We start from the raw sequence: 26,333 nt of genomic DNA on the forward strand, positions 1-26,333 counted from the left end.
TACGTTAATTTTACCTCCAGCTTCCGGCTGGGCGTTGTGGCGTGCGCCTGTAATCTAGCTACTTGGAGGCCGGGATTGTTGGATGGCTTGAGGACGGGGGTCCTGTTAGTCGTCGTTCTATGTAGATCAGGCGTCCGCGCTAAGCTCGGCATCGATATGGTCGGCCTCGCGGAGGCAGGGACGACCAGGTCGCATAATGAGGGACGGACCGGTCCAGGGCGGAAACGCAGCAGACAAAAGTCCCCGTGTGGAGCAGTAGTGGGATCGCGCCCGTGAATAGGCGACGGCTAGCAGCCCGACCAAAACAGTCGGACTCAATCCCTTTTTTCGATTTTTTTACCGCTTTATTCTTTTTCTTTAATTCTTCTTTCTCTCATCCTTTTTTAAATCGTTGCAAACACATTCAAAAGATATCATGATCGCCAATCCACATCGCGAGGTGTGAAAAACAACGTTATAGACGTACATATTGAGTTTTGTTAACGACGACGTATCCTTCGGGACTTATGTAGACCCAGGAATAGAGGCTATGGACTCATCTCCCCCTTACAGCCATTATCCCAAAAGCCAAGTTCGGTTCACAGGCGCTTCGACCGAATTCCCGAATATTTCCCCTCCATGTAAAACTTGACCTATGACCTTGTTTTAATGAGCATGCGTACTTTTTCATCTGCATTATGGCGGAAAGGAAGAAGTTTATAATACCAAATGCAGACGAAGTCGAAAAAATTAGCAATGAAAGGCCAAAGGTAGGGCTCGGAACTATGTCACACTGTTTATATCATTGTGAATTTCTGAAATATAGATTTTAGCGCAAATGAGACGTCGAATCCACTGTTGGCTGCAGCATCCAACACTGGCAACAGTGACACCTAAGGCCGCGTTCAAAAAAAATGGTGAGGGGGGGGCTGGAGGAATTGCGATTGAAATCTTATTTTTTTTCAGATCCCCCCCTCAATACCCTCAAAATTTTCAAGTCCCCCCCCTCAATACCCTCAAAAATTTTCAAGTCCCCCCCCAATTACCATATAGCCGCTTATTTATTAGGAATGCACGCAGAGTAAAAAAAACATGTAATGTGTGGTTCTGCACGCAAATGTTCAACACTACCTCTTATCAGCAGGTTGTAGAGCCATATACCTAGGGCAAGTTCTTAAATTGATTCATTTTTAAATGCATCAGTGAACTTTTTGGATTTCTCAGTCTAAGCCGACTTGAGTTTATCCAACTCTGGCCAAATCAATGGCACCAGCTGAAAAGCACACAAAATGACAATCATGAGAGAGTATGAAAATTGTGTATTCCTAGCTACGTTTAACCAAATTGTGAAAAAATGAGCACAGTGACCTACCCAATTTTTTTTTCAAAAGTACAAGACTTATGCAACTTAGATGCCACTTATGAAATGTTTTACAAAATTGACAATACTGGAAGGTTAAAATATTCCATGATATTAATGTTTTGATCTCAGAAATTTTGGGTGTAATAATGGCAAATTTGATAACAAATAAAAGATTCCATTTAGTCACACATTTTTCCATTTAAATTAGAGTCTTTACTGTTCAAAGTTGTACTTTTGTGTTATCGGTACAATGAGATGTGAAAATTTCATTCACTGCATGAACTTGAAATGAATGGTTTTATATATTGATTTTAAGTGATTTTAGAAAAACGGACTTTTCATCGTACATTTGTATAAGATCAAGGATGGTGACCCCATCTTTTTTCTCTAATATTTGATTGTTCTCATATGCCAGAATTCAAAAATCCATGGTAACTGTTAGTTCCCTAGTCTTCTATGTGTTGCTCTCCGGCTGAATCCTGTGTACAAGTAGATGTATGTTTCACTGTCGATTGAGTGTACTATGACCGAAACTCTTCTTAAACTACATCAGAGTCAGAGCTACATGTATCACGGTCACTGCCAGTATGTAGTAGCAGGGCAGTAGTTGTATTAACTTTTTATTTTGACAATATTTTTGTTCAGTTTATACAATTGTGTTCTTGCCCAGCTATCCAGTATTCATCTTGCCTACACAACCTACGTGTACCATGCATTTGCATCATTCAATTATCACCAATATTTAGACAAACGGCTTTGTTGACAAACTGAACATTGTCTTTTTCAGCAGCATGCTGTAGAGAGACACCAAGAAACTGTTTGATACATTGCATAGAAATATTGAAAAATTATCAACAGTTGTAGCTCCTGCCCCATTACAAGGCCAACTTGTTCTACGAAAATTTAATGGCATTCATACATTTTTAGACTTTTTCGAGATTAAAGACATAAAATATGACAAAACGGTTCTAGATTTTGTTTAATTATTACTAACATTAGAACCATTGGACAACATCCAAATGTTGGGAGTCAAAATATTTTTAGGTCCCCCCCCTATAGGCAGAGCAAAACTTTCAAGTCCCCCCCCTCGACTACCCCAAAAATTTTCGAATCCCCCCCCTGGATTCCTCCAGCCCCCCCCTCACCACTTTTTTTGAACGCGGCCTAACCAACATTTAATAGCTGTGGGTCCTTAGCTGTGATGTTTCAGACGGGATTCCTGCCTTTTACGGGCTGGTTTTGACTTTTACGATTTTAACCCCGCCACCCCTTACGAAAATGTCTTTTAGGACGCCTAAAAGAAATGTCTTTTAGGATCTAAAGTAATCTTAAAGGAATATTCTTATAAGAACCTTCAGTATTTTGGCCCCTTCCTAAAAGAATCTTTAAGGAATATGAAAAGTATTACTAAAAGATTATTTTTGAATCTTAAGGTATTCTTTAAAGAATACTATTTAAATGGCAACAAATTCTTTAAAGAATACTTATGGCTTTAAATGTTTTCTTATAAGACAATAAATAGTATCCTGAAAAAATACTTTTGAATTTTTTAAGTATTCTTTAAGGAATACTATTTACAACTCTGAAAATTTCTTAAAAGAACACTTAATACATTAATGTACTTTTTATGTAATATTGAAGGACACAAAAGTCATATTTGCAACATTCAGCTAGTATTTTTATACAAAGAAACTTTATTTCTGAAGTAAAAAAAATGACAAATTGCTGAGATATACAAAATATTATGCAAAGGTGTATGTAACAATTCAAATTGACTCTTATAGCTGGAACTGCACAAGCATTCTACGCACTGAAATGAAGATCTACCTTTTAGGATGTTTTTGACTTGCTACCACATGCTATATTTGTGTAAAACTGGTATCTTGACTTTTGTTAAGGGTGATCAATTCAGTAGATGCTGCATTATCAAGAATCCAAATTGATGGCACAAAACATTCAATTTTCAGTACCATAATTTTAACAATTCAATAGCCAAACAAGGTCTTAGTCACCAGCATAAAAAGAATTCAGGCTTCATGAGGGTAATATGTGAGCAGAAAATTAATTAGATATCCACTTCCTGTTTTGTTATGTAACACAGTCGAAACCCTTTGTTTCATAGCTCCTTTGTCTCACCATAAAAGTCTTTCGTTTACCTCAATGGTCTCACTTAAATGTCAATGAATTGTGGATAATTTGTATCCACAATCAAATCCCTAACTACATAACTACCTTGCCTTTAAACTGCACTCCTGTTTATGCCATGGTCAACAAGCTACAACTTACACTGTGGCTGTATACACTGAACAGGCATGTAGACAAAGGATCATTGTGAACCTGACTGTATCTGTAACTTTTCAGTCTTCAAAAGCAAAACATTGACATATAATAATCTATCCTACCTAACCTTGCCATAATGCAGAGAATGAAAGCTGTCAAACACCTGGTTATGTCGCTACACAGTCATTTTTAGAGCTGCAACTGCCTTGGTGTCTTTTCAGTGGCGGCCATATTGTTTTGATGATGCCTACCCATAATGCATTGGAGACCCAAATGCATTCTGGGCTTAAGGAGCATCCTATAGAGGACTTAAAAAGTGTAGAATACAGCGTCATGGCAAAGATGGTGGAGAAACAGGAAAGAACGGATAAATATTAAACTATTTTTTGTGTGTAGATTAAAAAGAAGTGTATGATGTCCACTGACTATTTTTCTATACTTTTTTGTAAAGGATAGAAGTTCTGATTTCTTTCTTTAGTATTCCTTAAAGAATACTTTATACCTGTATAAAACATTTTATGCATAACTGAATTTCTATAAAATGCATCTTCAGTATTCTGACCGAATACACAATATAATACAGTAATCATAAGATATTACATGAATGTGTGACTAGAAATTAGGTGATTATATGTGTTTATATTAAATATCCTTGTCTGACAACGTAATATAATACAACTTTCAAAGAAGAAATTTTGAAAATATAAAATTTGGGAAAATAAATTAAGAATTCTCAAAAACATCTACAAATCAAAAATGATAACATTATATGACAAGAGTTTTATTTTCATGTTACTAAAGAAATGTCCTATAGGAAAATGTTATCCTTTAGTATTACTAAAGGACAGTCTTTTAGGACACTTTTGTCCTAAAGCAGTCCTTTAGGCTGGCTAAAGGTCTTATAGTAATCTTAAAGCAGTACTAAAAGACATTTTCGTAAGGGACCACTCGGGGTTAAAATCGTAAAAGTTAAAACCAGCCCGTAAAAGGCAGGAATCCCGTCTGAAAACACCACAGCTATGGACCCACAGCTAAAACCAACATCTGCTCACACGAACACTGCTACTCACTTGCACATGTAGCATGGAGATCTCGCTTCCTACATCTTAGCTGTGGAAACGCAGCTATCTGTTGGCGGGTCAAAGGTCAACCCCGCCACGGATACCCAGCCACCTTTGACCCGCATATCGATCCCCGCTACCCCGCCAACAGATAGCTGCGTTTCCACAGCTTCCTACATCCATGGTACCAGGTACCAATATGATCTATTGCCATATGGGGAGCATGTTTTTTCACTGCTGTACGTTATACTGTAGTACTGCCAGTTTTTTTGTCTGGGTGTGCACCTAAACAACCTAGCACTAAAAACAGAATCAATATCTGCCCAGTGATTTGTAAAGTAATGCGCCCCAGCCACAAACTAAATTGCAAACATTGTACTGTGGATTCCCAGACACTTCACATCAAAACCACGTCTCACCATACCATCTCATCCCATACCATTTTGGACGAAATCCACTTCACACCTAAACAACAGCTCACACTAAAACCTCTTCGCCCAAGGAGTTACGTCACCCTAAACCATTTTGCCCCCCAAAACATCGCCACATTTCCCCAACTATCGGCAATCAGTAAAGCATGTAGAAACACAGTGTGAAGCATTATGGTTTTAGGACGTGTTGGTAGTATGATGGAACTACGGTATTGTTCGGGCAAAGTGGTTTTAGTACAAGGTAGTACATGTACATGTACTTGGGGCGAGGTTGTTGTGGTGTGAAATTGTTTTGGCATGAAGTTGTGTGGAGATGACATGGTTTTTGTGCAGTGTCTGGACCCTTTACAGTGTACAGAAGCTTTGTGCAGGTGTAGAATTTATGGTGCAAGCAATGTAGCCAGTAACAACACACAGACCTGTACACAGAGGTACTCTTCCTAGATCCTCAAATTATACTGTCTACATGTATGCTCAAATACAATGTAGTGATGCCTATGCAATCATGAAGGCTGAATTATCCTTGATGTGCTGAAAGCTGCAATACTGGAGAACCTAACACCAAAACAATCTTTACACCACAGTGAATCAATTTCATATCGTCATGTTCATTGTGATTGTGAATATCGGTGCTAACAAATTCCTCCGTGGCTGTATCTGTTCATGTTCTGAAAGCAAATCATATTGTGAACTTTTATCAAGGCTTGACAACAGAAGCAACCCATTGACTATGAAAAGCGAACATGAAACTTGGAAATTTCAAAGTAGATGCAAACAGGTCAGATCACTGATAATTTGACAATGCAAAAAAAAAAACTGTCAAAGCAAATGTGATCATGGTATATTGCTCACATTTAAGGTAATTCTGACCACTGCATTGTTCATTGCAGGTGAGACCTTTGTTCAAGTCAAAAAGAGTGTTCAGTGGTGATGTGAAGACGTCAACTAAAACGGAAAGTGATGACAGAACAGATAAACCAGGCCCTTGTCAGCAGAAAAATGAGAAAAAGGACATTACCAATGTATCCAAGGGTTCTGTCAGGAACTTACAGTTCAGAAGTGGTATCAGTAGTCGACAGTTTAACATAGTGACATCATCAGCTCTACAGCCTCCATGCAAAGCAAACACTGAGGCAGGTGATCCGGTGAAAAAGACAAATTCTGAGCTCAAACTAGAAGTTTGTCAAAGTGAGGAAACATCAAGTAAACCTAGCAGTAAAAGTACTGATAAAGCTGTCCCTAGTGACTCTAATATTGAGACTGACACAACCTTACATCATGTGCAGAGAACTCGCAAAGTGGGCATGACGTTTGCTGAGGCTTTCGCTGATTTGAAAGATACTAAACATTATGATGGACTCCAGGGATCAGAGAAGACAGTGCAAGGTGCTGCAGTCAGTTCAACAAAATCATCAAACAGTATTGTTGTCAATATGAGACAGGTACGAACAGTTACTACTGATGACAGCAAAGAACAATTAGTTCCCACCTTTATGGTAGTATGCATCTTGAAAGTGAAAGACTTAAAACTTTTGTTCAAACTTTCCTTAGGGAATCTTTCAACCATTCTCTTTAAAAATCAAGAATAGAAATCAGGGGTCACCATGCAAATTTTGGTATAAGGGAAACAAATAACCCAAGATTTACCGATATTTTAATTCAAAATGACCGCCATCCCTATGTTAACTCTATGGAGAAAAATACAATTTTCGAATTATGAAAAACTAATCAGGTGAAAAGTTTTCTTTCACCAAGAGCTTTAAAATGAACCCCACAAATGGTATATCAGAGAGTCCGAATATCTGTCCCGAGGCACGTCCTACCTTAATCATTCTCAAACAGTGGTGTATTCACAGATAAAAAAAATTTATAACTCCAAAAACCCCAAGCAAGATAGAACCTATTTAAATAATGGCGTACCCCATCCAGTGCGGATAATCGTAAAGAAATAGTGTAAAGAAATACACATGAATATTGTTTTGATTCATTTGTACATGGTACAGGCAATTTGCTGTTTCAGCAGTTATTAAACTGATTCCACTGAGATTTTTCCTTTCCTTGAATATTTGCAGATTGAAAAGCCATTCCATTTATATTGATGCTGATCAACTTCACCACCGTTTTTTTCTGTACTTTTTTTGTTCATTGCAGCGTGGAAATCCAATCTTAAAACACATAAGGAATGTACCATGGGAATTTGGTGATATTTTACCAGATTATGTTATGGGTAAAACCACTTGTGCTTTGTTCTTAAGGTAAACCATGTCAATTTTTATGAAATTCACAAATACAGTCCTTATGTGATAAATATCAAAGCAAATATCATAGGAGTTACATTAGCCCTTTCCTGCCACTCAGTATCACTTTGCCATCAGCCAAGTCAGTAAAAAGCAGTGTTAAGCCAAAACCATCTGTATTTTCACGGCTGACTCGCAGCGTGTTTCCAAGGTTATATCTGATTGGTCGATTGTCACTATTCACAGCCACTTAGGGAGTCTATTTGTATTGTTTTCATTATATTGGTAAGATTCAGCACCCAATTGGATAACAGCTTCGAAATCGCTGTGAGTCGGCCCTATTTTCATGCACTTGGCTTGGTCTGTTATGGGTCATGTGATATTGTGCTTCACTGATTTTAACTAACTTAACCAGACCTGATGGTGAAATATGAACTTGACAGGATGAGAGTTAACATCGTACATCATGTTTTGACAAGTTTTTCTCAGAAATGTTTACTCCATGTGGTTTTTTTCTCTCGGGAAATATAAGGTTCTTGACCTTTGATGTTGAGTTCTTGTACATCTGTTCTCACTCAGGGAAGCATTAGCGAGACCAAAATATGACTATACATGGATCAAGTGACTTTAAAGTATTTGACGGTACTTTACAGCTGCTTAGGTATTTTCTCTTTTCATTTCATATCCACAAGCAGAAATTAGAACAGTGAGTTGCATATTTCTTGAAGTGTTTCCACTGAAATCAAAGCAATCGTATCTCTTATCAGTGGATATCATAGGAGATATTGCAGAAACTTGAATTGAACATCTTAAGTGAAACAAAATGATTTTTATGAAAATTTAAAAAAATTGTTTGGACATTAGCATACACATATGAGAAAAGATAGAGAAGAGAGAGAGATCAATTGTGCCTGCAACATGATACATACATGTACATGATACATACATGATACATTCATGTACTCAATGCCATTGAATAGTGTACCAAAGCAATGCCCTTTTCATTATTATTTCAACTGAATTACAAGTTGCTCACTGTAAAATGTACAAAAATTGTAAAATGAACAATTCAACATCTTAATCTGTATTATCATTGCACAAATCCTGCAAATGATTACTCTGTTTTCTTGCTGTCATGTATCAGATGATACCTAAGGGTGCTGTCATGTATCAGATGATACCTAAGGGTGCTGTCATGTATCAGATGATACCTAAGGGTGCTGTCATGTATCAGATGATACCTAAGGGTGCTGTCATGTATCAGATGATACCTAAAGGTGCTGTCATGTATCAGATGATACCTAAAGGTGCTGTCATGTATCAGATGATACCTAAGGGTGCTGTCATGTATCAGATGATACCTAAAGGTGCTGTCATGTATCAGATGATACCTAAAGGTGCTGTCATGTATCAGATGATACCTAAGGGTGCTGTCATGTATCAGATGATACCTAAAGGTGCTGTCATGTATCAGATGATACCTAAAGGTGCTGTCATGTATCAGATGATACCTAAGGGTGGCTACTTGACCTTCTCATTGACAACATCTGTTCTGACATTTTACTGGACAAACCCTTTAGAACTGAAATCAAGCTTTCTAAATTTCCAAAAAGTACTTCATTCCAGTTACCATAAACAAAGCCTCAGCTTCATGAAGATAAAGTTCAATGTGTGACTGTAAGATCGCTATATATGTGGTCAAAGTCAGAGAAAGAAGACCAGACAGTCTGGACTCCCCAAGTAACTCTAAAAAGCTATAAAGTCATTTGATTTAGGGTCCATGTGTGGAAACGAGAAAGTTTTGCGTACTGCTGTTCAGTTTAAGGTAGCTACATACCTTTTAGACACTTTCAGATTTTTATTTTTTTCTCAATTGAACACGTCCCAAACCCCAATAAAGTATACATTTTCTAAAAGCCCTGATATAGAGCTATCCGACCAAGCACAGTACACGGTCATTATTTGCATAAAAGTCACGTGACAAGCGTTTTGCTGAACCTTCCAAAAACCGGTTTTTCCCGCCTTATGCGAACACGCTGCAAGATTTCCAGTTGGAATTTCTTCATTGACAAGCCTTGACAATATCCTTCAAAACCGTGTCTGGGATTTTCTTTATATGCCTTTGTTTTTTTTAATGCGCTCTTAAAGGTGTTAGATGAAGGTGCTTTTCAAGGAATTTTAATTATCACGCCATATAATTTGAATGGAGCCTCCGGGAAAAAATCGCAGACACGGTTTTGAAGGATATTGTCAAGGCTTGTCAATGAAGAAATTCTAACCGGAAATCTTGCAGCGTGTTTGCATAAGGCGGGAAAAATCGGTTTTTGGAAGGTTCAGCAAAACGCTTGTCACGTGACTCTTATGCAAATATGACCGTGTACTGTACTTGGTCGGATAGCTCTATATCAGGGCTTTTAGAAAGTGTATACTTTATTGGGGTTTGGGATGTGTTCAATTGAGAAAAAATAAAATCTAAAAGTGTCTAAAAGGTATGTAGCTAGTTTAATAGACACTTAAAAAGTCATGATCGAAAATTTGTCTCTGATGGAAGGCTGACATTTATTCTTGCTGCCCAAGCTTTTTATTTCTCCCAAGACAGACACCTGTGAATTTGGGTCCATAATGTCCTAACATCTGTTATGTATCCTTGTTTGCAGCTGCAGCATTTAATGAATTTGACATCAATATACCACAAGGTGGTTCGTGCCTAAAGAATGAAAGACAAACTTTAGCTCGCACTTTCCTCAGGCAAACTTTCAACTATTCTCTTTCAAGATCAAGATCAAAAATCAGGGGCACCTCCAAATTTTAGTACTAGAGAAACAAATTTTCCATCATTTGCTGATTTCTGAAATTCAAAATGGCCACCATCCCTGTGTTATCTCTGGGGAAAAAACATTTCCAGATTTTTACAATAGTCAATGAAAACTTGTTTCACACCATCAACTTTAAAATGAGGCCCAGTAAGTGGTAGGCTAAAAGAATATTGTAAAAGTTCAAGAGTCCAAATATATGCCACTAAGGTACGTTCTACCATAATCTGACTTTATCCATAGACATTTCATTTGTACACCACTCTCTACATACAAAGACACAACCAGAAAAAAGCTATGTGTACCAGCTTGACCATTTCTTTTACTCTACAGCATAAGATACCACAATCTAAAACCTGACTACATCCATGATCGACTGAAACAGCTTGGACAAAGTTATGAACTCAGGGTGTTACTTGTACAAGTGGATGTGGTAAGGATTTCTCAATGTCATTGTCAGTTTTTATTAGCTACTATAGACTATAGTCTATAGAAGCTATTGGGATGGGTATCCGTCCGGTGTCCGTCGTCAGTCTGTATGTATGTATGTATGTATGTATGTATGTATGTCCATTTGTGAGGCGTCCGTCCACTCAAATATCTTGAGAACCGCAGTACTTACTGATTTGATATTTGTTGTGTAGATGAAAAATATGATTTTGAGAAACTTTTTTTTTTTTAATTTTTTGATATTGTTGAAAATAGGCAAATTAATGCCAAAAAAGGCATTTTTGGTAAAAAATCTTCTTCTTCATAACCGCTGGTCAGACAGCTTCGTTATTTGGTATACAGGTCCCAGGGACAACCCAACTTAGATTTGTTCAAATTGTGATGAAATATGCAAATCTGTATTTTTAAGGAATTTTTTTTGTCATTTTTGATGAAAATTTGACTTACATTGTATGTAATTCTTGTCTATAAACCTATCAATTCACCCAGAAAAAAATAATTAATATGATTTTAAATAATTGAACTAATTAGGAAATCATCAATGCCAAAATAATTTTAGTGTAGCATTATCAGAAAGTTCAACTTTTTTTGACAGTTCATAGTGAAATGCTTACCATCTTGGAGGATTAAAACATGTAAAGGCAACTTTCCTGAATCCCAACTTTGACATATTCTGAACCCTCATTTATTGTGCCCTGTATGTTATCTAAAAGAAATTGCTCAAAATAGTTTGTCATGATAGGGTGGTCAAATAAATAGAGATAGAGAAAGTTCTAATTTCCATTTATGGTTGACTTGGTAAGGATAAAATAAAATTACTTTTTGAGGAAAAAAATAGAGTGGTCAATTAAAAGAGTAGTCAAAGTGATAGGGTTTTTATGGTAAAGCTGGGCTGTAAGATTCCTCATGTGCTATTTATAGCAATTATGCAATCTGTGTAAACACTGCAATGAAAGTGTTACATGATGCTTTTGATGATCTTGAACTTCTTAAGTTTCAAACTTTTGTCTCTTCAGTGTGCTTTCTCTGAGTACGTACAGTCTCAACTTATTCAACAGAACTTAGTTACTATGTTAATTTGAAAGTTAAAATGTGCTTGGTTAATAGGTTGAAAATACTGATAAAAAGATAACCAGCCTAAGATTCTTTATAACCTGACAGATATTCTGTTTTTTTATGACGAAAATCTTGATTTAAGCAAATCTTGTTTACTTTAATTAGAATGTAATTAACTCTCATTTACTATGTTCAGACAGGGAAAAATTGAAACGCTTCTGCAACACTATTTGTGATTTGTAAACACAGGGGATTAATAGATTGAGTCCGCTTGCATCCACATACACAAAATTAAGCCATTGTTTTGATGTTTAAGACGTCTTAATGCGCCCTCTCGAGTTCAAAAGGTGTGTATGTCCAAGCATTGTTTGTAACAAGATGGCTGAAATGGACAACGTCGTACTGGCTGTAAAGAATGTGAAAGAGGCTCCCCACCTAACTATCCAATATGTTTTTGTGTCGAGTTTGTGTTTTATTCGTTTCTAAAATGTGTTCCTACATTTTTATCCGATTGTTTGTGTTAATAAAAATGTTTGTTTCGCCTCGCCATAAGCTTTCCCAACACAAAACATTGCTGTACACACTAATCCAAACTTCCCTACAAATATCCGAGGCGAAACAAACATTTTTATTAACACAAACAATCAGATAAGAATGTAGGAACACATTTTTGAATCGAATCAAACACAAACTTAATGACTCAGTCGAATATTTTTGTTCCCAATTAATAAATCATAGACAATCTCGATTCTCGGCGGTTTATGGCATTTTATGTCGACCGATAAAAGTCTTTTCATCTTCAATATTCCGTTCTAATTTCACCTACGGTATATAATATCCTAACCTCCTGTGACTTTCCTTCTAAACGTTGATTTGCCTTGTGCACCAAAAGAGATGCTGTATTTTATGCCAAACGATGAAAAAATATGTGAAGAAATAACCATGTATCAGTCAGTACGGCAGGCGAAACCCGGACGGCCATAACGATTGGGGACAGAGCAGAGTAGATCGAAACGCAAACGGGGTGTTATTATAGGAAAGGCGGCGACTTATTTTAAAGCTGAATAAAATGCTGTCTCTGATTGTGTAAGTCTGTTGATCGAAATATATATTTTGTTCCCTGTTGATTAATCATGGGAGATGGCAGTCTCGATCTCCCCTTTATTGTTCGATATTTACTGACTCGTTCCTTCTCATTTTTGTCAGTCGATGAAAGCATTTTCGTCTTCCATATTCAATATTACTTTGACCGATGTTATATCCTGACCTATACTGTCATTAGTTTTGACCAACGTACAAAGACGTTGCCCATGCGTCCGGTTGATGAGATATTTTGCAAAACGGTGAAGAAATGGGGGCCCGGGAGACATCGATGTCAGTCTTTCCGGACTGTTTACATGTAGCTTAGGGGATATCAAAGGAGATGAATCAGTTGAATAAAACATAACTTTTCGGACTTATTTTATGTCAATTTTGTCAATGTCGGACTTTTGATTCGATCGAGAAACCAGAATCACCTACAGAGATGTCTGTATTTAACACGGACGCACAATTGGGAATAGTTTGTTGTGCTACTGTGGGTCTCAGTCGTGGTGTCTCTCCCATAAAATTTCGTAGCTATAGGCCTACACTTGTCATTTCAATTCACAGGTAGCGGGTACACCGATGACCAGATATTGTACCGTTCTTAAAACTAGTCTAAGCAATTTTACGACACTGCACTATTTGCCATCGTGTCTCCCCTTGAACGTCCTTGAACGTATGGACGTGACCATCGTTTTACTGCGCCCATTAGAGTGTAACCCCTGCTCGTTCCCAGCAGAATACTTTTTTAAAGTTCTGTACATCAGTGTACACTATGTGTATAAGCCCTAAACCTAGTTTAATTCAATTATGGAAAGGTATTAAAGAATAAAGGGTCGTTACAGTTGCTAAAATTGCGAGAAAAACGGCACTTTTTACTCAAATAGAATAGTCCTATCCACAAGCGCTATTGTTTTAAATCACTGTGACGTCCAGGGTGTGCTGTTGATTTTCATTCTTTCGTGCAATTTCATTCGTTTGGAGCACATATCCTTTCATTTGACCTCTCTGTGGGACTCTTCTGAATATGTGTTTTGGGTGAAAAGAACTCTACAGTGAAAGACATAAACTTCGACGGTGATAGGTATACAATATCGGTTCGATGTGCGAAGATATGCAGATTACAAGTTATTTTAGAAGTTCTCAAAACCAGTAAAAATAATTCTGCGCGCCACTTAGGGACAGGTCAGTTTCTTCGGCCTGGGGGGGGGGGGGGCGGTGGATTATTTTTGCCGACGTCAAAAAGTGGCTGACCCCCCCCCCCTATTCCAAATTTTGAAAACAGGGTGACCCCCCCATCCCAAATTTCGAAAACAGGGTGACCCCTCCCCCTGCGCACGCGACAACTGTAAAACAAAAGGTGGACATAATATATATATATATATATATATATATATATATATATATATATATATATATATATATATATATATATATATATATATATATTTTATATTTTATATTTTACATATATTTATATTTTAACAGTTATTCTGTGTTTTAGTGAAATTGTTGATATGTCAGTTGTAAGATAGGAATTTCAAAGTGTCTATCTTGAAGTTTGAATACAGTAGGGTACATTTGAATGAGTTGTGAATGTATTTCACATTTTCTATGCTTAACCAGATGTCCTGAACAGAAATGGATGTCAATCATTAATATCAAAGAGGAAAGTGCAGTAAATCAAAAATTTTGATGGGTGTTAAAGACTTTCCAGCCATCCAATGAAATCTCCTGAGGAGCCATAGAGAGACATTTTCGCTAAATCTGATGTGTGCAGTGTCTGAGATGACCTTTTCTTGTAACATTGAAACCATAAAAGCACAGCTAATAATGACAAAAACTGCCTTTTTAACTGTTATTTTGGTCATAAAAAGTATCATTCTACAGAAAACCTGAGACACAAAGGAAAACAGTTGCATTAATGACAACGAAAGATATCTTGTCATTTTTCTATCTCTATTAAAAATAAGTCAATTTATCAAATAGATATTGTGAAATATTTGTGCATGTTGCTTTCTCATACTGAATTCTCATACAGAGAACAGAAAAGTATCAGGAATTTGTCATGCTTTTCACTTTCACTTAGCAAACATCAAGATATCTCTGGCATATATCTCTGATTTATTAAAGTATGGTGCCCGAAGGGCGCGGAGAAAAATATGAAACATCCTGATACCTCTGATATATATTTCTTGTATATTAAAGTCATGCACAGGAAGGGCGTGCTGAAAAATGTCTGATATATTAAAGTAATGTGCTCGAAGAGCACGCTGAAAAATATTGAACATACAGATATCTCTGATATATGTATGCCTGATATGTTAAAGTTGGGGGTGCTGAAAATATGTCTGATTATTAAAGTTACGCGCCCGAAGGGCGCGCCGAAAAATGCAACTGAATGATGAAATTTGTGGCTGACACGATGCATTTTAGGCAATGATGAGCCTGTGTCGAAATTCAAAAACACACTGACCCCCCTATATGACATTTCAAAAACATGGTGACCCCCCCCCATCACCAAAGTCAAAAACAGGGTGACCCCCCCCCATGAATCCACCGCCCCCCCCCCCCCAGGCCGAAGAAACTGACCAGTCCCTTATTGATAGTTTCTTCTTGTGAACGTCCTCGAATCCGTGACCGCGACCATTGTTTTTGAAGTGTTCGACGGTCGATGATCGGTAGATTAATGAAGATATATGTTACGAACTATCGTGTGATTGTTTAATAGCATGATTAGGTAATAGACGGTGTAGTCTGTACCGGGAGTCTGTAGAGGCGATACGGCGAAATTCCACGGCCCAAGGGAGCGTACATCGCATGGTTTCTTACAACGAACGAGCCATCGGTTTCCATAGCTACTGCGTGAAATCCGGCCTCACCGATGCCCCGGGCCGATGTCCCTGTCCTGATTCGGAGAACAACTTTCAAGCTGCGTGTTGAGGTTCAGATGTCCGATTTTTCATATTCAAAGGCTTATTAATTTACAGAGAACGCCCGTCTTGTATTTAGCTTTAACTTAGCACATGATGGCAATTGAAAATTCAAAGCCAAATAGCCAGTTGGAAAAAATTCGACGACTCGCTCTCACCAGCGGTCGAGGTCGCAATGATGAAAAAAAAATCGAAGTCTCTGAAGTCGGTATCATTGCTCCGCCATGTTTATTGTTGGTTGTACGGCCAGTTTAAAGTCACAGACTTTCTTCACGGTAAAATTCATATAATTGCCATACCGCGAAGTTCCCTGTGCATTTCAATATGTCTATTTGGAAGCAAAAGCGCCACGGACATTCGATCGATGGTGATGAACTTTCTCCAGGCCGTGACATGTCACCAGTTACGAACTTTACCGGTTTTCGATATGAAAGATGCAATATACTATCAGCGTTGTTCACGTTGTGTTTTGAGTCTGATGTCGAATATAACAGGAAAACACTAACGATTATATAGAGTGACGATAGAGACCATGCCCGATACGGAAAATTGACATCAACTACTTGCATTGAGCAGTGACCTGAAACTTCAGACTGATATATAAATGTCGACAATATAAAACATTGAAATGCCGGAGAGAGAGAGGGAGAGAGAGAGGTTTACGCTGTCGCGAACTGATTATACTCTTTCGGATATGACTTCGGTATAGACGATACGCAGACATCGAAAATGTACACCTACTTTCCAGAAATTCGACTAATCTTATAATAAAGAGTAGAACAAATCCAAAAGTGTTGCTTGAAGTAAATCTTCAGATGTTGGTTTTCTAAAGTTAGATAATACTTACAGAAATATGGTCGTCATAGTCTTCTCTTAAAAACTATTATCTTCAACACCACGTTTCTTATGATCGGTGATGTCATTTTTTATTATTTTACAAAGTTTCAATGCATCCAACGCCATTAGACTATCTCATCTGCTTGTCAGGGAGTTACAATATATTTCCAAGGGCTGGCTCACGATGTCAACTTACGTGTCGTCCGTCGAGCGGCCGGTGGCAGTGTCACAGATTGTTCCGTCTGTAATCGCGGCCACTTTGATTTTGATGTGACACCCACGTTTGAGGTTTTTTGTTACCTAATTTGTCGACCTCACAAAATTTCACAGTCCATGCTTTGAAGCAGTCTCAACATGGCAAACATGTCTCGCTTAAATTTCATCCTCGTCGTTCAATTTCATCCTCGTCGTTCCAAATTTAATTCGACCACTAAATTATTTCGGCAGTTTTAATTTCCTATTAATTCGACGTTTTTCAAATCGTAATTATTTTTTTTCTGGTCGAAACTGATAGGGTTTTTGATAGCTAGCTTATCTCTTCGTCGGACCAGTATACCGCGAGATGTAGTACTGTGTTCGGCAGCCATGGCGAAAGTGAATATTGTATGTTGGTTGTTGTTTGTTTTATGTTACAAATACCTGTCGCGTGAGGGCGTTTGAAACGCTTCTGAAGCGGCTCAGTCTGTCCACACAGCGATTTTCGGATAGCGTTAATCCCTACAACGGCTCTGGTCGGGCCGACTAAACCGTCTCAAATCTGAAACGCTTCAGAACCACTTCCGAGTGTCCACACATGACTTTCTGTGTCAGTATTGGCCCAGAACCGTTTCAGAGGCGTTTCAATGGCCTGTGTATGAACGGCATAATTTATTAGCTACTATAGACTAATATAGTCTATAGAAGCTATTGGGATGGGTATCCGTCCAGCGTCCACCATCAGTCTGTATGTATGCTGTATGTATGTATGTATGTATGTATGTATGTATGTATGTCCGTTTGTGAGGCATCCGTCCACTCAAATATCTTGAGAACCGCAGTACTTACTGATTTGATATTTGTTGTGTAGATGAAAAATATGATTTTGAGAAACTCTCTTCATTAATTTTTGATAGTGTTGAAAATATGCAAATTAGCACCAAAAAAGGCGTTTTTGGTAAAAAATCTTCTTCTTCATAACCACTGGTCAGACAGCTTTGTTATTTGGTATACAGGTCCCTAGGGATAACCCAACTTAGATTTGTTAAAATTGTGATGAAATATGCAAATCTGTATTTTTACGGAATTTTTTTTTCCATTTTTGGTCAGGCCATCCTGAAATGAGCTATCAAAGATATCCACCTTCTTCATCAATACATGTGTCACAAAAGGTTATTCTCTACATAACACAGCAGAGCTCTGTCAACTGTTGAGTCGCTTGTTTTTTCAAAACCGCTGGTCAGAGAGCTTTAATATTTGGTTTACAAGTCAAAAGGATGACCTTAGTGAGATAATTTCATACAGTCAGGAAATACTTAATTTTGTATCCATGTCTATAGTAGCTTCAGGGACTTTGGCCCTATGCTTTCATTCTTTAACATGAAAGCACAGTCCCTCATCAAAGGGACAGTGATGAAAGTAATTCTTTTCAAAGTCCTTAAAAAGCACCACCCTACCATCTTCTGTGTGAATGCTGTCAATCAAATTGTCTAGAGGAGTGTAATGTTGAAACAAAGATGGAAAATAAAATTTTCAGAGAGTGTTAGAGACTCATCATTTTACAAAATTTCAAGTGGAAATCTGTTTTGATTCTTCCTGCAGTGTGTGGTACAAATAGGTTTTTCAAGGGATTCATGTGATCACTGTCTAATCAACAGAACTCTTTGTTTTGAAAGTTTTTTCCATGTTCTAAAAGCAGTTTGACCTGATGATTTTCCATGCCCATGCTTCATTATATGTATTGATGTTTGTGTGAAAAGTGTTTTGGGTTTGAATCCACTGAAGCAACTGTAGAGGCATCATCTGTCCCATCAAATACTTAAATCTTACAGACGTTCTCTATTTGTTTTCAGAAAGACCCTCACCATGCAGTGAAGGATCTGACAAAAATAGCAATCCTTGCTGACTGTACATTGATACTGGCGTGGAGGTAAGCCGAGAAACACGACCTGTCTCCAGGATAGAGTAGTGTGTCTACTTTTACAACATGTACATGTAATTGCGAGCTTCCTTTCTGACAACTATTCTGGCAATTTTTACAACTGTATTTTGCTTTTGGTAATGATGTTAATAGCATATACATTGCTGTGTTCGTTACTTTTTGTTTTCTCACAACAGAATGTGTATCAGAAAGGAACAGGCACTTTGTCAGGAAGGAAAAAATCATTCTGTGACCAGAGTTAGTTTTCTCTTGTAATATTATTTCAATATTTTCAGCCCTGAGGAAGCCGGTCGTTATTTGGAAACTTTCAAAGCCTATGAAAGCAAACCACCTGATATGCTGAAGGAAAGAGTAGACAGTGACTACCTATCCAGGGTAAGAAATCTTTGCATTGATTTCATGGTGAACATTGACCGGCTAATGAGGGCACCTGCCTTGGTCTGTTTCCCTGAGGCTACTTGTGAAAAGCTATAAATAACTCTCTAATGTAGCTTTTAGGTGTATAGCCATTAAGTACACTTTTGTACCCATGGCCTTAGAGGCGTAGATCCACCAGTAGAGAGACTCTGGTGAGTCATTTACCGATAACAACATCCTGTATTAATGATTATCTGTCATGCAGGTTTTGATGCAGTCTTCTCATTCAGTACACTGTTATGCAAGTGTTAGCTTGGTATTTCATGGTGTAGATTATTACAACAGTACATACAATAATGTGTAGAAACAAGAACGGAGAAATGTACTGGTAGCTGTAGATTAGTAGAACAGCATTGTAATAAATGTTATGGATTACACTCTGAGTTTTAATTTCATGATATATTGATTGACCAAGGTCAGGATAAAGACCATTTATTCCAAAGCAATATTGCATGCCAAACTAATCCTGACAAGAACCTTGTTTAATATTTTTGTTTTCCGGTCTTCAAAATAAAAGGAATAGACATTGGCAATATTAAGTGTCATGCTTTGTAAATTCTAATTTTAAACCAGGCCATCCCTCAGTCAGCTGCTTTGTGCTTGGATCTGACCATTACACTTTGGTTTACCTACGATGAATGAGTGTAGAATTAGTGATCTGTGTGTTTGATATTTTCAACAATTATTCTGGTGATTTTACTTCTATCTATCAGGCCATTGATTGTCTCACAACTGTCAAGAAGGTAAACAAGACAGATGTAGTCACTCTGCTTTCCACATTTGGAGTAAGTTCAGTTTCCTTCAGTTCTTTCTCAATGCTCCTTTTTACTACGCAGTCAGATCATCTTTTGCGATTGTATGTACATGTATGTACACTATCCGTGGCTAAGCCAAGCTGAGCTCAATGAACTATGCTAGGGTACAGATTTGTACAACACTAGCTTCATCTCACTGCACTGGACTGGTAAAGGCACATCAACTATCAGGAGTTAATCATAGCCTCGTGACCAAGAAAGACTGTGAGATAGTGCATTTTGCACTTGTCATGTTGATAATGATATGTAAGGATTCACCATGGAGTTTATACCCTAAACTCAACCACCAAGTCTTGTCATAAAGTAGTAATCTGATTGATATTCTTTGGTTTCAGTCCATGGAAGGCATTGCCAAGGCATCCAAAGAAGAGCTAGCACTTTGTCCAGGAATTGGCCTTCAAAAGGTGAGATGCAGTTTGTTTACCTCACCAGAGAGGGCGCTGTAACGTAAAAGGCTACCAAGGATACCTGACTGGCAATGTGATTTCGAATGTGAGGCATCTTAAATATGAACTGCAATGGCAAAACTTATGGTGCTTTTAATTGGAGTCATATGCTGACAACAGGAAAGACTTATTTTGCTTCATGTGCAAGTTGAGAGAAGATAAAATGTGTAGCCTTCAAACATTTATTGTAGCTAGTTTCAGTGAAAGTGATGGATTTCTGTGATGCAGTTTCATTCGCTGTATTTTCCTACAGGCACAGAGACTGTGTGAGATCTTCCATGAGCCATTCCTCAGATCAAAAAAGGCCAAGATTGAAGAACCAAAACCAGGACCCAGCACTGCCATCTAAACAGTCACTAGATAATTTGACGCATTTCATGTATGGGAACAGCAATGAAATAATTCTAGAACTTTTCAGTCAGTGTACCGTAATTTACAAAATATTGTATATATTGACAATTTTTGCAAGACTTTTTTATACTGGTACTATAAATGTAAATATGTATAAATTGAAAATAAAAACTGATGTTTTAAAGATTTATTAGTTTTACAGTGTTTTTACATCAAGTTCATATATAAATTGAGACAGTAACTGTAACTTTTGATGAATTTTTCACCATTTGGATTTTGTATGTCAAATGCTTGTCAGCACAGCATGTATCTCTGTAAAATGCACTGTTATTGTTTACAATTGAACTTTGGTCTGGACCGGAATTTAATTGATCACAATAACATTGTAGTTTACATATGTACAGGATGAGTTGACTAGCTGAAAACTTTGACAGTTTGTCCCAACATCCTTTGAGGAGTGGAACAAGAGGCTGCTGTTGTTGGCATTACAACAAAATAGTGAATAAAATCATCAATAGCCACAGCTACTGTCCTTTAGTTTTCAGGTAAAATTCAACTTCATTCAATCCTACAAGCATGTGAGTTATCTCATGCCCTGTTCACGGTCTAGTCTGCCTATGAAGTTCATCAACATTCTTTGTTCTTGGTTTTTCTGGAGAGATTGCACTTTGTGCTGGGTGAATGTTCACTGTATGTGGACTCACATCGATACTTTTCATGCAACGATGAACCTGAGCAGTTTTGTTTTTTTCATTTACATGCCTTATGGCCATTCACTCCTGTCATTCTTTTACAATTCAAACTGTTCATGTCTCTATTCCCTTTCATCATTTAGTCTCTGATCTATGCAGTCTGTATGTACACTGGCATCAATGTCTGTTTGCAAATCAATCTTTGTTTGATTATTCTCCATGTTCTCAGATCTCATTGTCATCTCAGTTTTTTCCCCTTGTTCCATCAGTTTTCTCTTGTCCTCAAGCTCCTCTTCCTCCTCCTCCTCCTCCTCCTCCTCCTCCTCCCCAGACTCCTCACTTTCTGAGGGGGGCATGTCATAGTCAGGTTGTCTGTCAAATTTGCTCATACCTCTTTCTTCTGAGTCTGTCAAGGAAAAGCAGAACTAGTCATTTAGAGTTCTTTCCACCGCTGATATACAATGCTAGACGTAAGATACATGAATATTGCAAGTTGATAAGGAATCATGAGCATCAAGTTCCAATATGAAAACAATGCTGATTTAATGTAATCTGCATACATGAATATACTAATTCACCTTGTCCCTTACACTAAGAGACCCTCATTAGCATAAAGTTCGGGAAACAAATTGTCCCTCACAAAAAAAATTTCGTCAGAAGTTGCATTGTATTATGAGGGCGTTAATATGTACATGCCCACCTAAGCCAACAGAACCTGAATGATGTAGAAGAAATCTGGTTCTTTGAGGTAAGAAACTCTGTTGCATGTATTTAGTTTGGGGCAATACAGAAACTTATAGACTAGAACTCATGCCTCCTATTTCTTTGCAGGCACAAGGTTATCATAGCATGTAGATTTACTCTCTTATTCAGAAAATTCTCTCTTAACTGATCATTGTACAAAATATACAACAAAGTATCTTCAGTCAACATGTATTTCAATGCTAAACCCACAGCACCATGTCAAAAAATTATTTTACAATGCTTTGGCTATGCCCATTACAAATCTCAGTCCCTTAGACTGAGGTGTCCAATTCGCATAGTTCACACTGGAAGATGTCATGTATTTCTCACCATGAGAGCTGCCAGCCCTCTTTGTTTGGCACTGTTCAATCCATCTTTGCTGTGCTTCGATGACTTCAGCCGCTGTCTTACAAGATGCATAGACATCCAAGATGTCTTGATTGATGGTAAAGAAGCCAGGTCCCCATTTGAATTTCCCAAGGAGATATTCACCAACCTCTTTGTAACCTACAAGACAAAATATCAGAGGATTTGATAGTGAAGTCTTTGGCATAAGACTGATCACCATTTTACAAATGGTATAGCCACAAACTGATGTTGTCAAAGCGCCACACACAAAACACAGACGCCTTGTAATATGGCATTGTGTATTGTGTGTGTGATTTGACGTCATCAGTTTGTGGCTATACCACTTGTAAAATGGTGCCTACGGCTGAATTATGTGTTTGACAAAACAAAAAGTGACAGTCAACACCAGAGTTATCTTTGCCTGTACTTTTATCGCTTTTAGCTTTACATCTATTGTACAGTCATGAAAATATTTTGTTGATAAATTCCAGATGGGATACCTTGCTGATAAATGTATTCCTCCAGTTTCTTTAATCATGGGTAGTACCAATAACGTTACTAAAATAAAAAGTGACTGTCAAAGCATAGATACTGAAAGCAATGGATGATGTTTTCTCTGTGCCTATGCTTGAAGTGGCTGCAATGATGAAATCTTTGGCTTTCCCTGACCTGTACTTACCCTTCACACAAATACATTGGTGAAAGCTAGGGGCTACATCAATGCAGACATGGGTAACATAATGTTGTTCCTGTATGCACAGTAACAGTGCTTTTTCTAAAACATTCTGGTTATTGATGAGGGGAAGGGGAGGAAAATGATGAAAAATGTCTGAAAATCTTGTTTTCATTAGAAGCTCACGTGTTACCTATGTACAGCAATGAACACTGGTAAACCATGACAACAAACCCTTTCAGTACGTGAACAAAGACAATCAGTATTGTGCTCACCCACTATGTATAGAGTTGCTGCATAAGCCTCAACACATGATAATTTACAAGGCTTTCCATAGTTAATAGGATTAGCTGCTATGAGATACGGAAGCAGTCTAAGATGTGTTCCTTTCATCTTCTTGAATGGTGTCTCTTCCAGTTTAGCCCAGGAACAATCCACAACAGCTATGCCATGTTCCGCTACGAGTTCCCTAGAAAATATTCATGGGCAATGAACACTCAGAGAAGCAGAAGACAACTATGTGAGGTTTATAGGATATACATCACCACACATGTCCTATGCTGCATCTCTATATTGTGATAACAGCATTAGCAAAACCAGCGTTCAAAATGTCTCTATCAGCATCTTAGCGTTTTATGTAAGAGCACATGTAGTATGTAATGAAAATCTATGAGATGAGATGATGCAGCCTCTTTGAATCCATAAATGCTTTTGCTACTTTTTTCATCATGAAGAAAATTATATGCTTGTAAAGGCTAAAATAATGTGTTAATTTCAAATATGATGAATGACTTTAATGATTATGTGCTTCCCTCCTTCAAATCTCATGGGTTTTTTAGTGTACTGGTAAATTTGGCCATTTTGCTTTGAGCTAAATGGTGAAATTTGGCTTTGAAAAGAAATGTAAAATATGCAGAAAAACCAAAACATTTCTGGAAAAGCATGTGCTATTATATACATATCCTTCAACATTTTTGTGGCAAAATGTGAAGAGTATGAAAAATATGAGAGAAATAAACATATGAACTACTTGAATTGCTGTGGATACGTAGCCTCTCTAACAGCCCCTTGACGGCTACGCTTCAGACCTTGCAAGTGCCCTCAGCAGTTGTGCCGAGCAGAGCTCAGCTAAGCGAGCTGGCGAAGCAAAGTTCTGTGGCTACGTGTTAGCCTGGCTGGCTCAGTGAGCCTCGCTTGCTAGAAAAACTATTGATGGCGCATCACCACGTGGTTGAAGATTGAGCTGCACAGCAAACAAGGGGTTGTGGGAGAGTCTGGTGGAACCTTTACTTTTCTTGTCACAGTGTTCACTACATCTTTGCCAACATAGTCTGTCTGAAGAAGCTTTTCATACCTGTCTTCTGGTGATACACACTTTGATCCAACGGGTGATAAAATTAGCCCTCCAAATCGCTGTGAAAGTCGCAGTGACTTTACAAAGCCCATTCTGGCTAGTTTACGTCCAGAACATTTCTTGGGGTCGCAATGTCCCATATCCCACATAGCCAAAGGGCATGGAAATTTGATCTCATCATCTGTTCCAGACGCACCCTCACCAGATTCGACATCCTCATTGTCAGAGTCATCTGAAATCAGAAATAAATTGGTTTTAAGTCAGGAAAACCAAACATTGACGTCATCTGTTCACAGTTTATGTGCTCTTTTTGTGCTCAGATGTGTGAATGCATGTTTTGGAGTCAGATGCCCCCAAAGTGTAGGGTCAGTAGAGTTTGTTAGATTGATGGATAAGACATAAAATACTGATCTTGAAGCAAGTATTTCAAATCAAACCATGGAGGGGTTAGAGTTATTGGCTAATTTTGGGACCTCTGAGGAAGTCTTTCTTATGTACATGAAAAATTCCAGACATGAAAAGTGGGATACTGTAGAGATGCTAGAGAAATGAATTCACCACACTGATATCAATTGTCCGCTACTCCCGCCGAATATCAACTGGTCTTTATTCCTACACTTAAAAATGCGCTGACCCAACTTGGCATATTTTGCTTAAAATAATTTTTTTGCAAATATTCATTCAATTTAAATTAATTTGTCAACCCAAGATTAATATGTTGGTCAGGTTCACCTTTAAGCTTGTCAAGCAGTCGTAAGTTGCGTGATAAAGAAGTGTTAATTTATGCAAATCATCTGATTCTTTCCTGACTTCTCTTTTTTCCCAACTTCAAAATTTCCCAATAATTACACTCACTCTGGCTGGGTCAAACTTTCTGAAATTTTCACATATGTTCTTTAAATATCATATATAACAAAATAAGTATTTTTTTTGGCAATTAACTTCTTACATTTTGAATAAGAGGCATTTTCATTTTGCTAATTATGCTTTCAATCACTTTTTTTGAGTGTTATCTTTCCACCCACGCCATTTTAGAATGAGGATACTTATACAAAATGAAAAAGTCGGTTTTTTTCTACATATACTCGTTTCAATTACATTTACAATTACATTTCAGAAAATAGTATCAAGTTTTTGACTTACGTAAAAAGTAATTTTTTAGCATTATTACCAAAATTGAGTCTTTTTACCCCAAATATACACCTTCATCCTTAGAGTAAACTGTTGCTTAGCTACCACACTTAACATTAGATTCTCTGTTTTTTTAAATATATAGTATGAGGGGGCTTGCTTGTCATCTTAGATGAGTAATATTCCTTTGAAAAAAATACTGTGATGGCAACGTGGTTCTCAACCTTAATAGAATGAGTTCAGAATGTCGAGATTCTGTTTACCTTCTAAAGCAGCTTCCAGATCTCTTGTAAATTTTTCCATTTTATCGACATACCCCTGTCTCCGTCTGTCCTTCCCATCCTTTCTTTTTCCGCAGGCACCGTGACCTTGACCACGCTTTCTTCCCATATCTCGGCAGTGTGTGTTTGCGAACTGAGTGCGATGAGCGCATGGAGCGTTGAATTGGAAAGTTACGACGGTACATACACACCGCACGTAGAGTGGGACGAAGAGCTAGAGTTGAGAGTGAATCGAAACGCCGGGAGGACTATCTTTTCGGTAAATGAGTGTCGCTTCCAACAAAGCTGTGGGTGAATGCTAGAGTGGTCACTCAAAAGAAATTATCGAGCGAGAAAGTAGACAGCTTGTAAGTTGTATATTTCATCATCGGCATGTTTACAACACGGGCGCTGCCATTTTGTACGTGGCATGGTGGAGTAT

General features: G+C 37.8%; 2 protein-coding genes across 2 annotated transcripts; one reads left to right on the top strand and one right to left on the bottom strand.

The window, feature by feature from the left end:
• Window positions 1-20,875, top strand: LOC139150865 (DNA excision repair protein ERCC-1-like). Its single transcript, XM_070723294.1, has 9 exons — window positions 1-749; window positions 6,005-6,556; window positions 7,266-7,369; window positions 10,498-10,597; window positions 18,572-18,648; window positions 18,936-19,035; window positions 19,791-19,862; window positions 20,228-20,296; window positions 20,592-20,875. Exons 1-9 carry the CDS (start codon window positions 678-680, stop codon window positions 20,685-20,687), a joined length of 1,242 nt encoding a protein of 413 aa, XP_070579395.1. The 5' UTR covers window positions 1-677; the 3' UTR covers window positions 20,688-20,875.
• On the bottom strand, window positions 20,862-26,333 carry LOC139150866 (18S rRNA aminocarboxypropyltransferase-like). The gene is made up of 5 exons (XM_070723295.1): window positions 25,895-26,333; window positions 24,501-24,732; window positions 23,422-23,615; window positions 22,456-22,632; window positions 20,862-21,787 (listed from the first exon to the last, which is right to left on the bottom strand). The coding sequence occupies exons 1-5, from the start codon at window positions 26,019-26,021 to the stop codon at window positions 21,504-21,506; spliced, it is 1,014 nt and encodes a 337-aa protein (XP_070579396.1). The 5' UTR covers window positions 26,022-26,333; the 3' UTR covers window positions 20,862-21,503.

This window comes from Ptychodera flava, chromosome 15 (assembly GCF_041260155.1).
Source record: "Ptychodera flava strain L36383 chromosome 15, AS_Pfla_20210202, whole genome shotgun sequence".
NCBI lineage: Eukaryota > Metazoa > Hemichordata > Enteropneusta > Ptychoderidae > Ptychodera > Ptychodera flava.

Excerpts from the sequence above, each read along its gene's own strand:
- LOC139150865 (XM_070723294.1), top strand. The coding sequence starts at position 678 with ATGGCGGAAAGGAAGAAGTTTATAATACCAAATGCAGACGAAGTCGAA. Across the intron at positions 7,370-10,497 it reads ACTTGTGCTTTGTTCTTAAG|CATAAGATACCACAATCTAA; the intron begins GTAAACCATGTC and ends TTTACTCTACAG. Across the intron at positions 20,297-20,591 it reads CAGGAATTGGCCTTCAAAAG|GCACAGAGACTGTGTGAGAT; the intron begins GTGAGATGCAGT and ends ATTTTCCTACAG.
- LOC139150866 (XM_070723295.1), bottom strand. The coding sequence starts at position 26,021 with ATGGGAAGAAAGCGTGGTCAAGGTCACGGTGCCTGCGGAAAAAGAAAG. Across the intron at positions 24,733-25,894 it reads TCTGGAAGCTGCTTTAGAAG|ATGACTCTGACAATGAGGAT; the intron begins GTAAACAGAATC and ends TTCTGATTTCAG. Across the intron at positions 22,633-23,421 it reads AGCAACTCTATACATAGTGG|GTTACAAAGAGGTTGGTGAA; the intron begins GTGAGCACAATA and ends TTTGTCTTGTAG.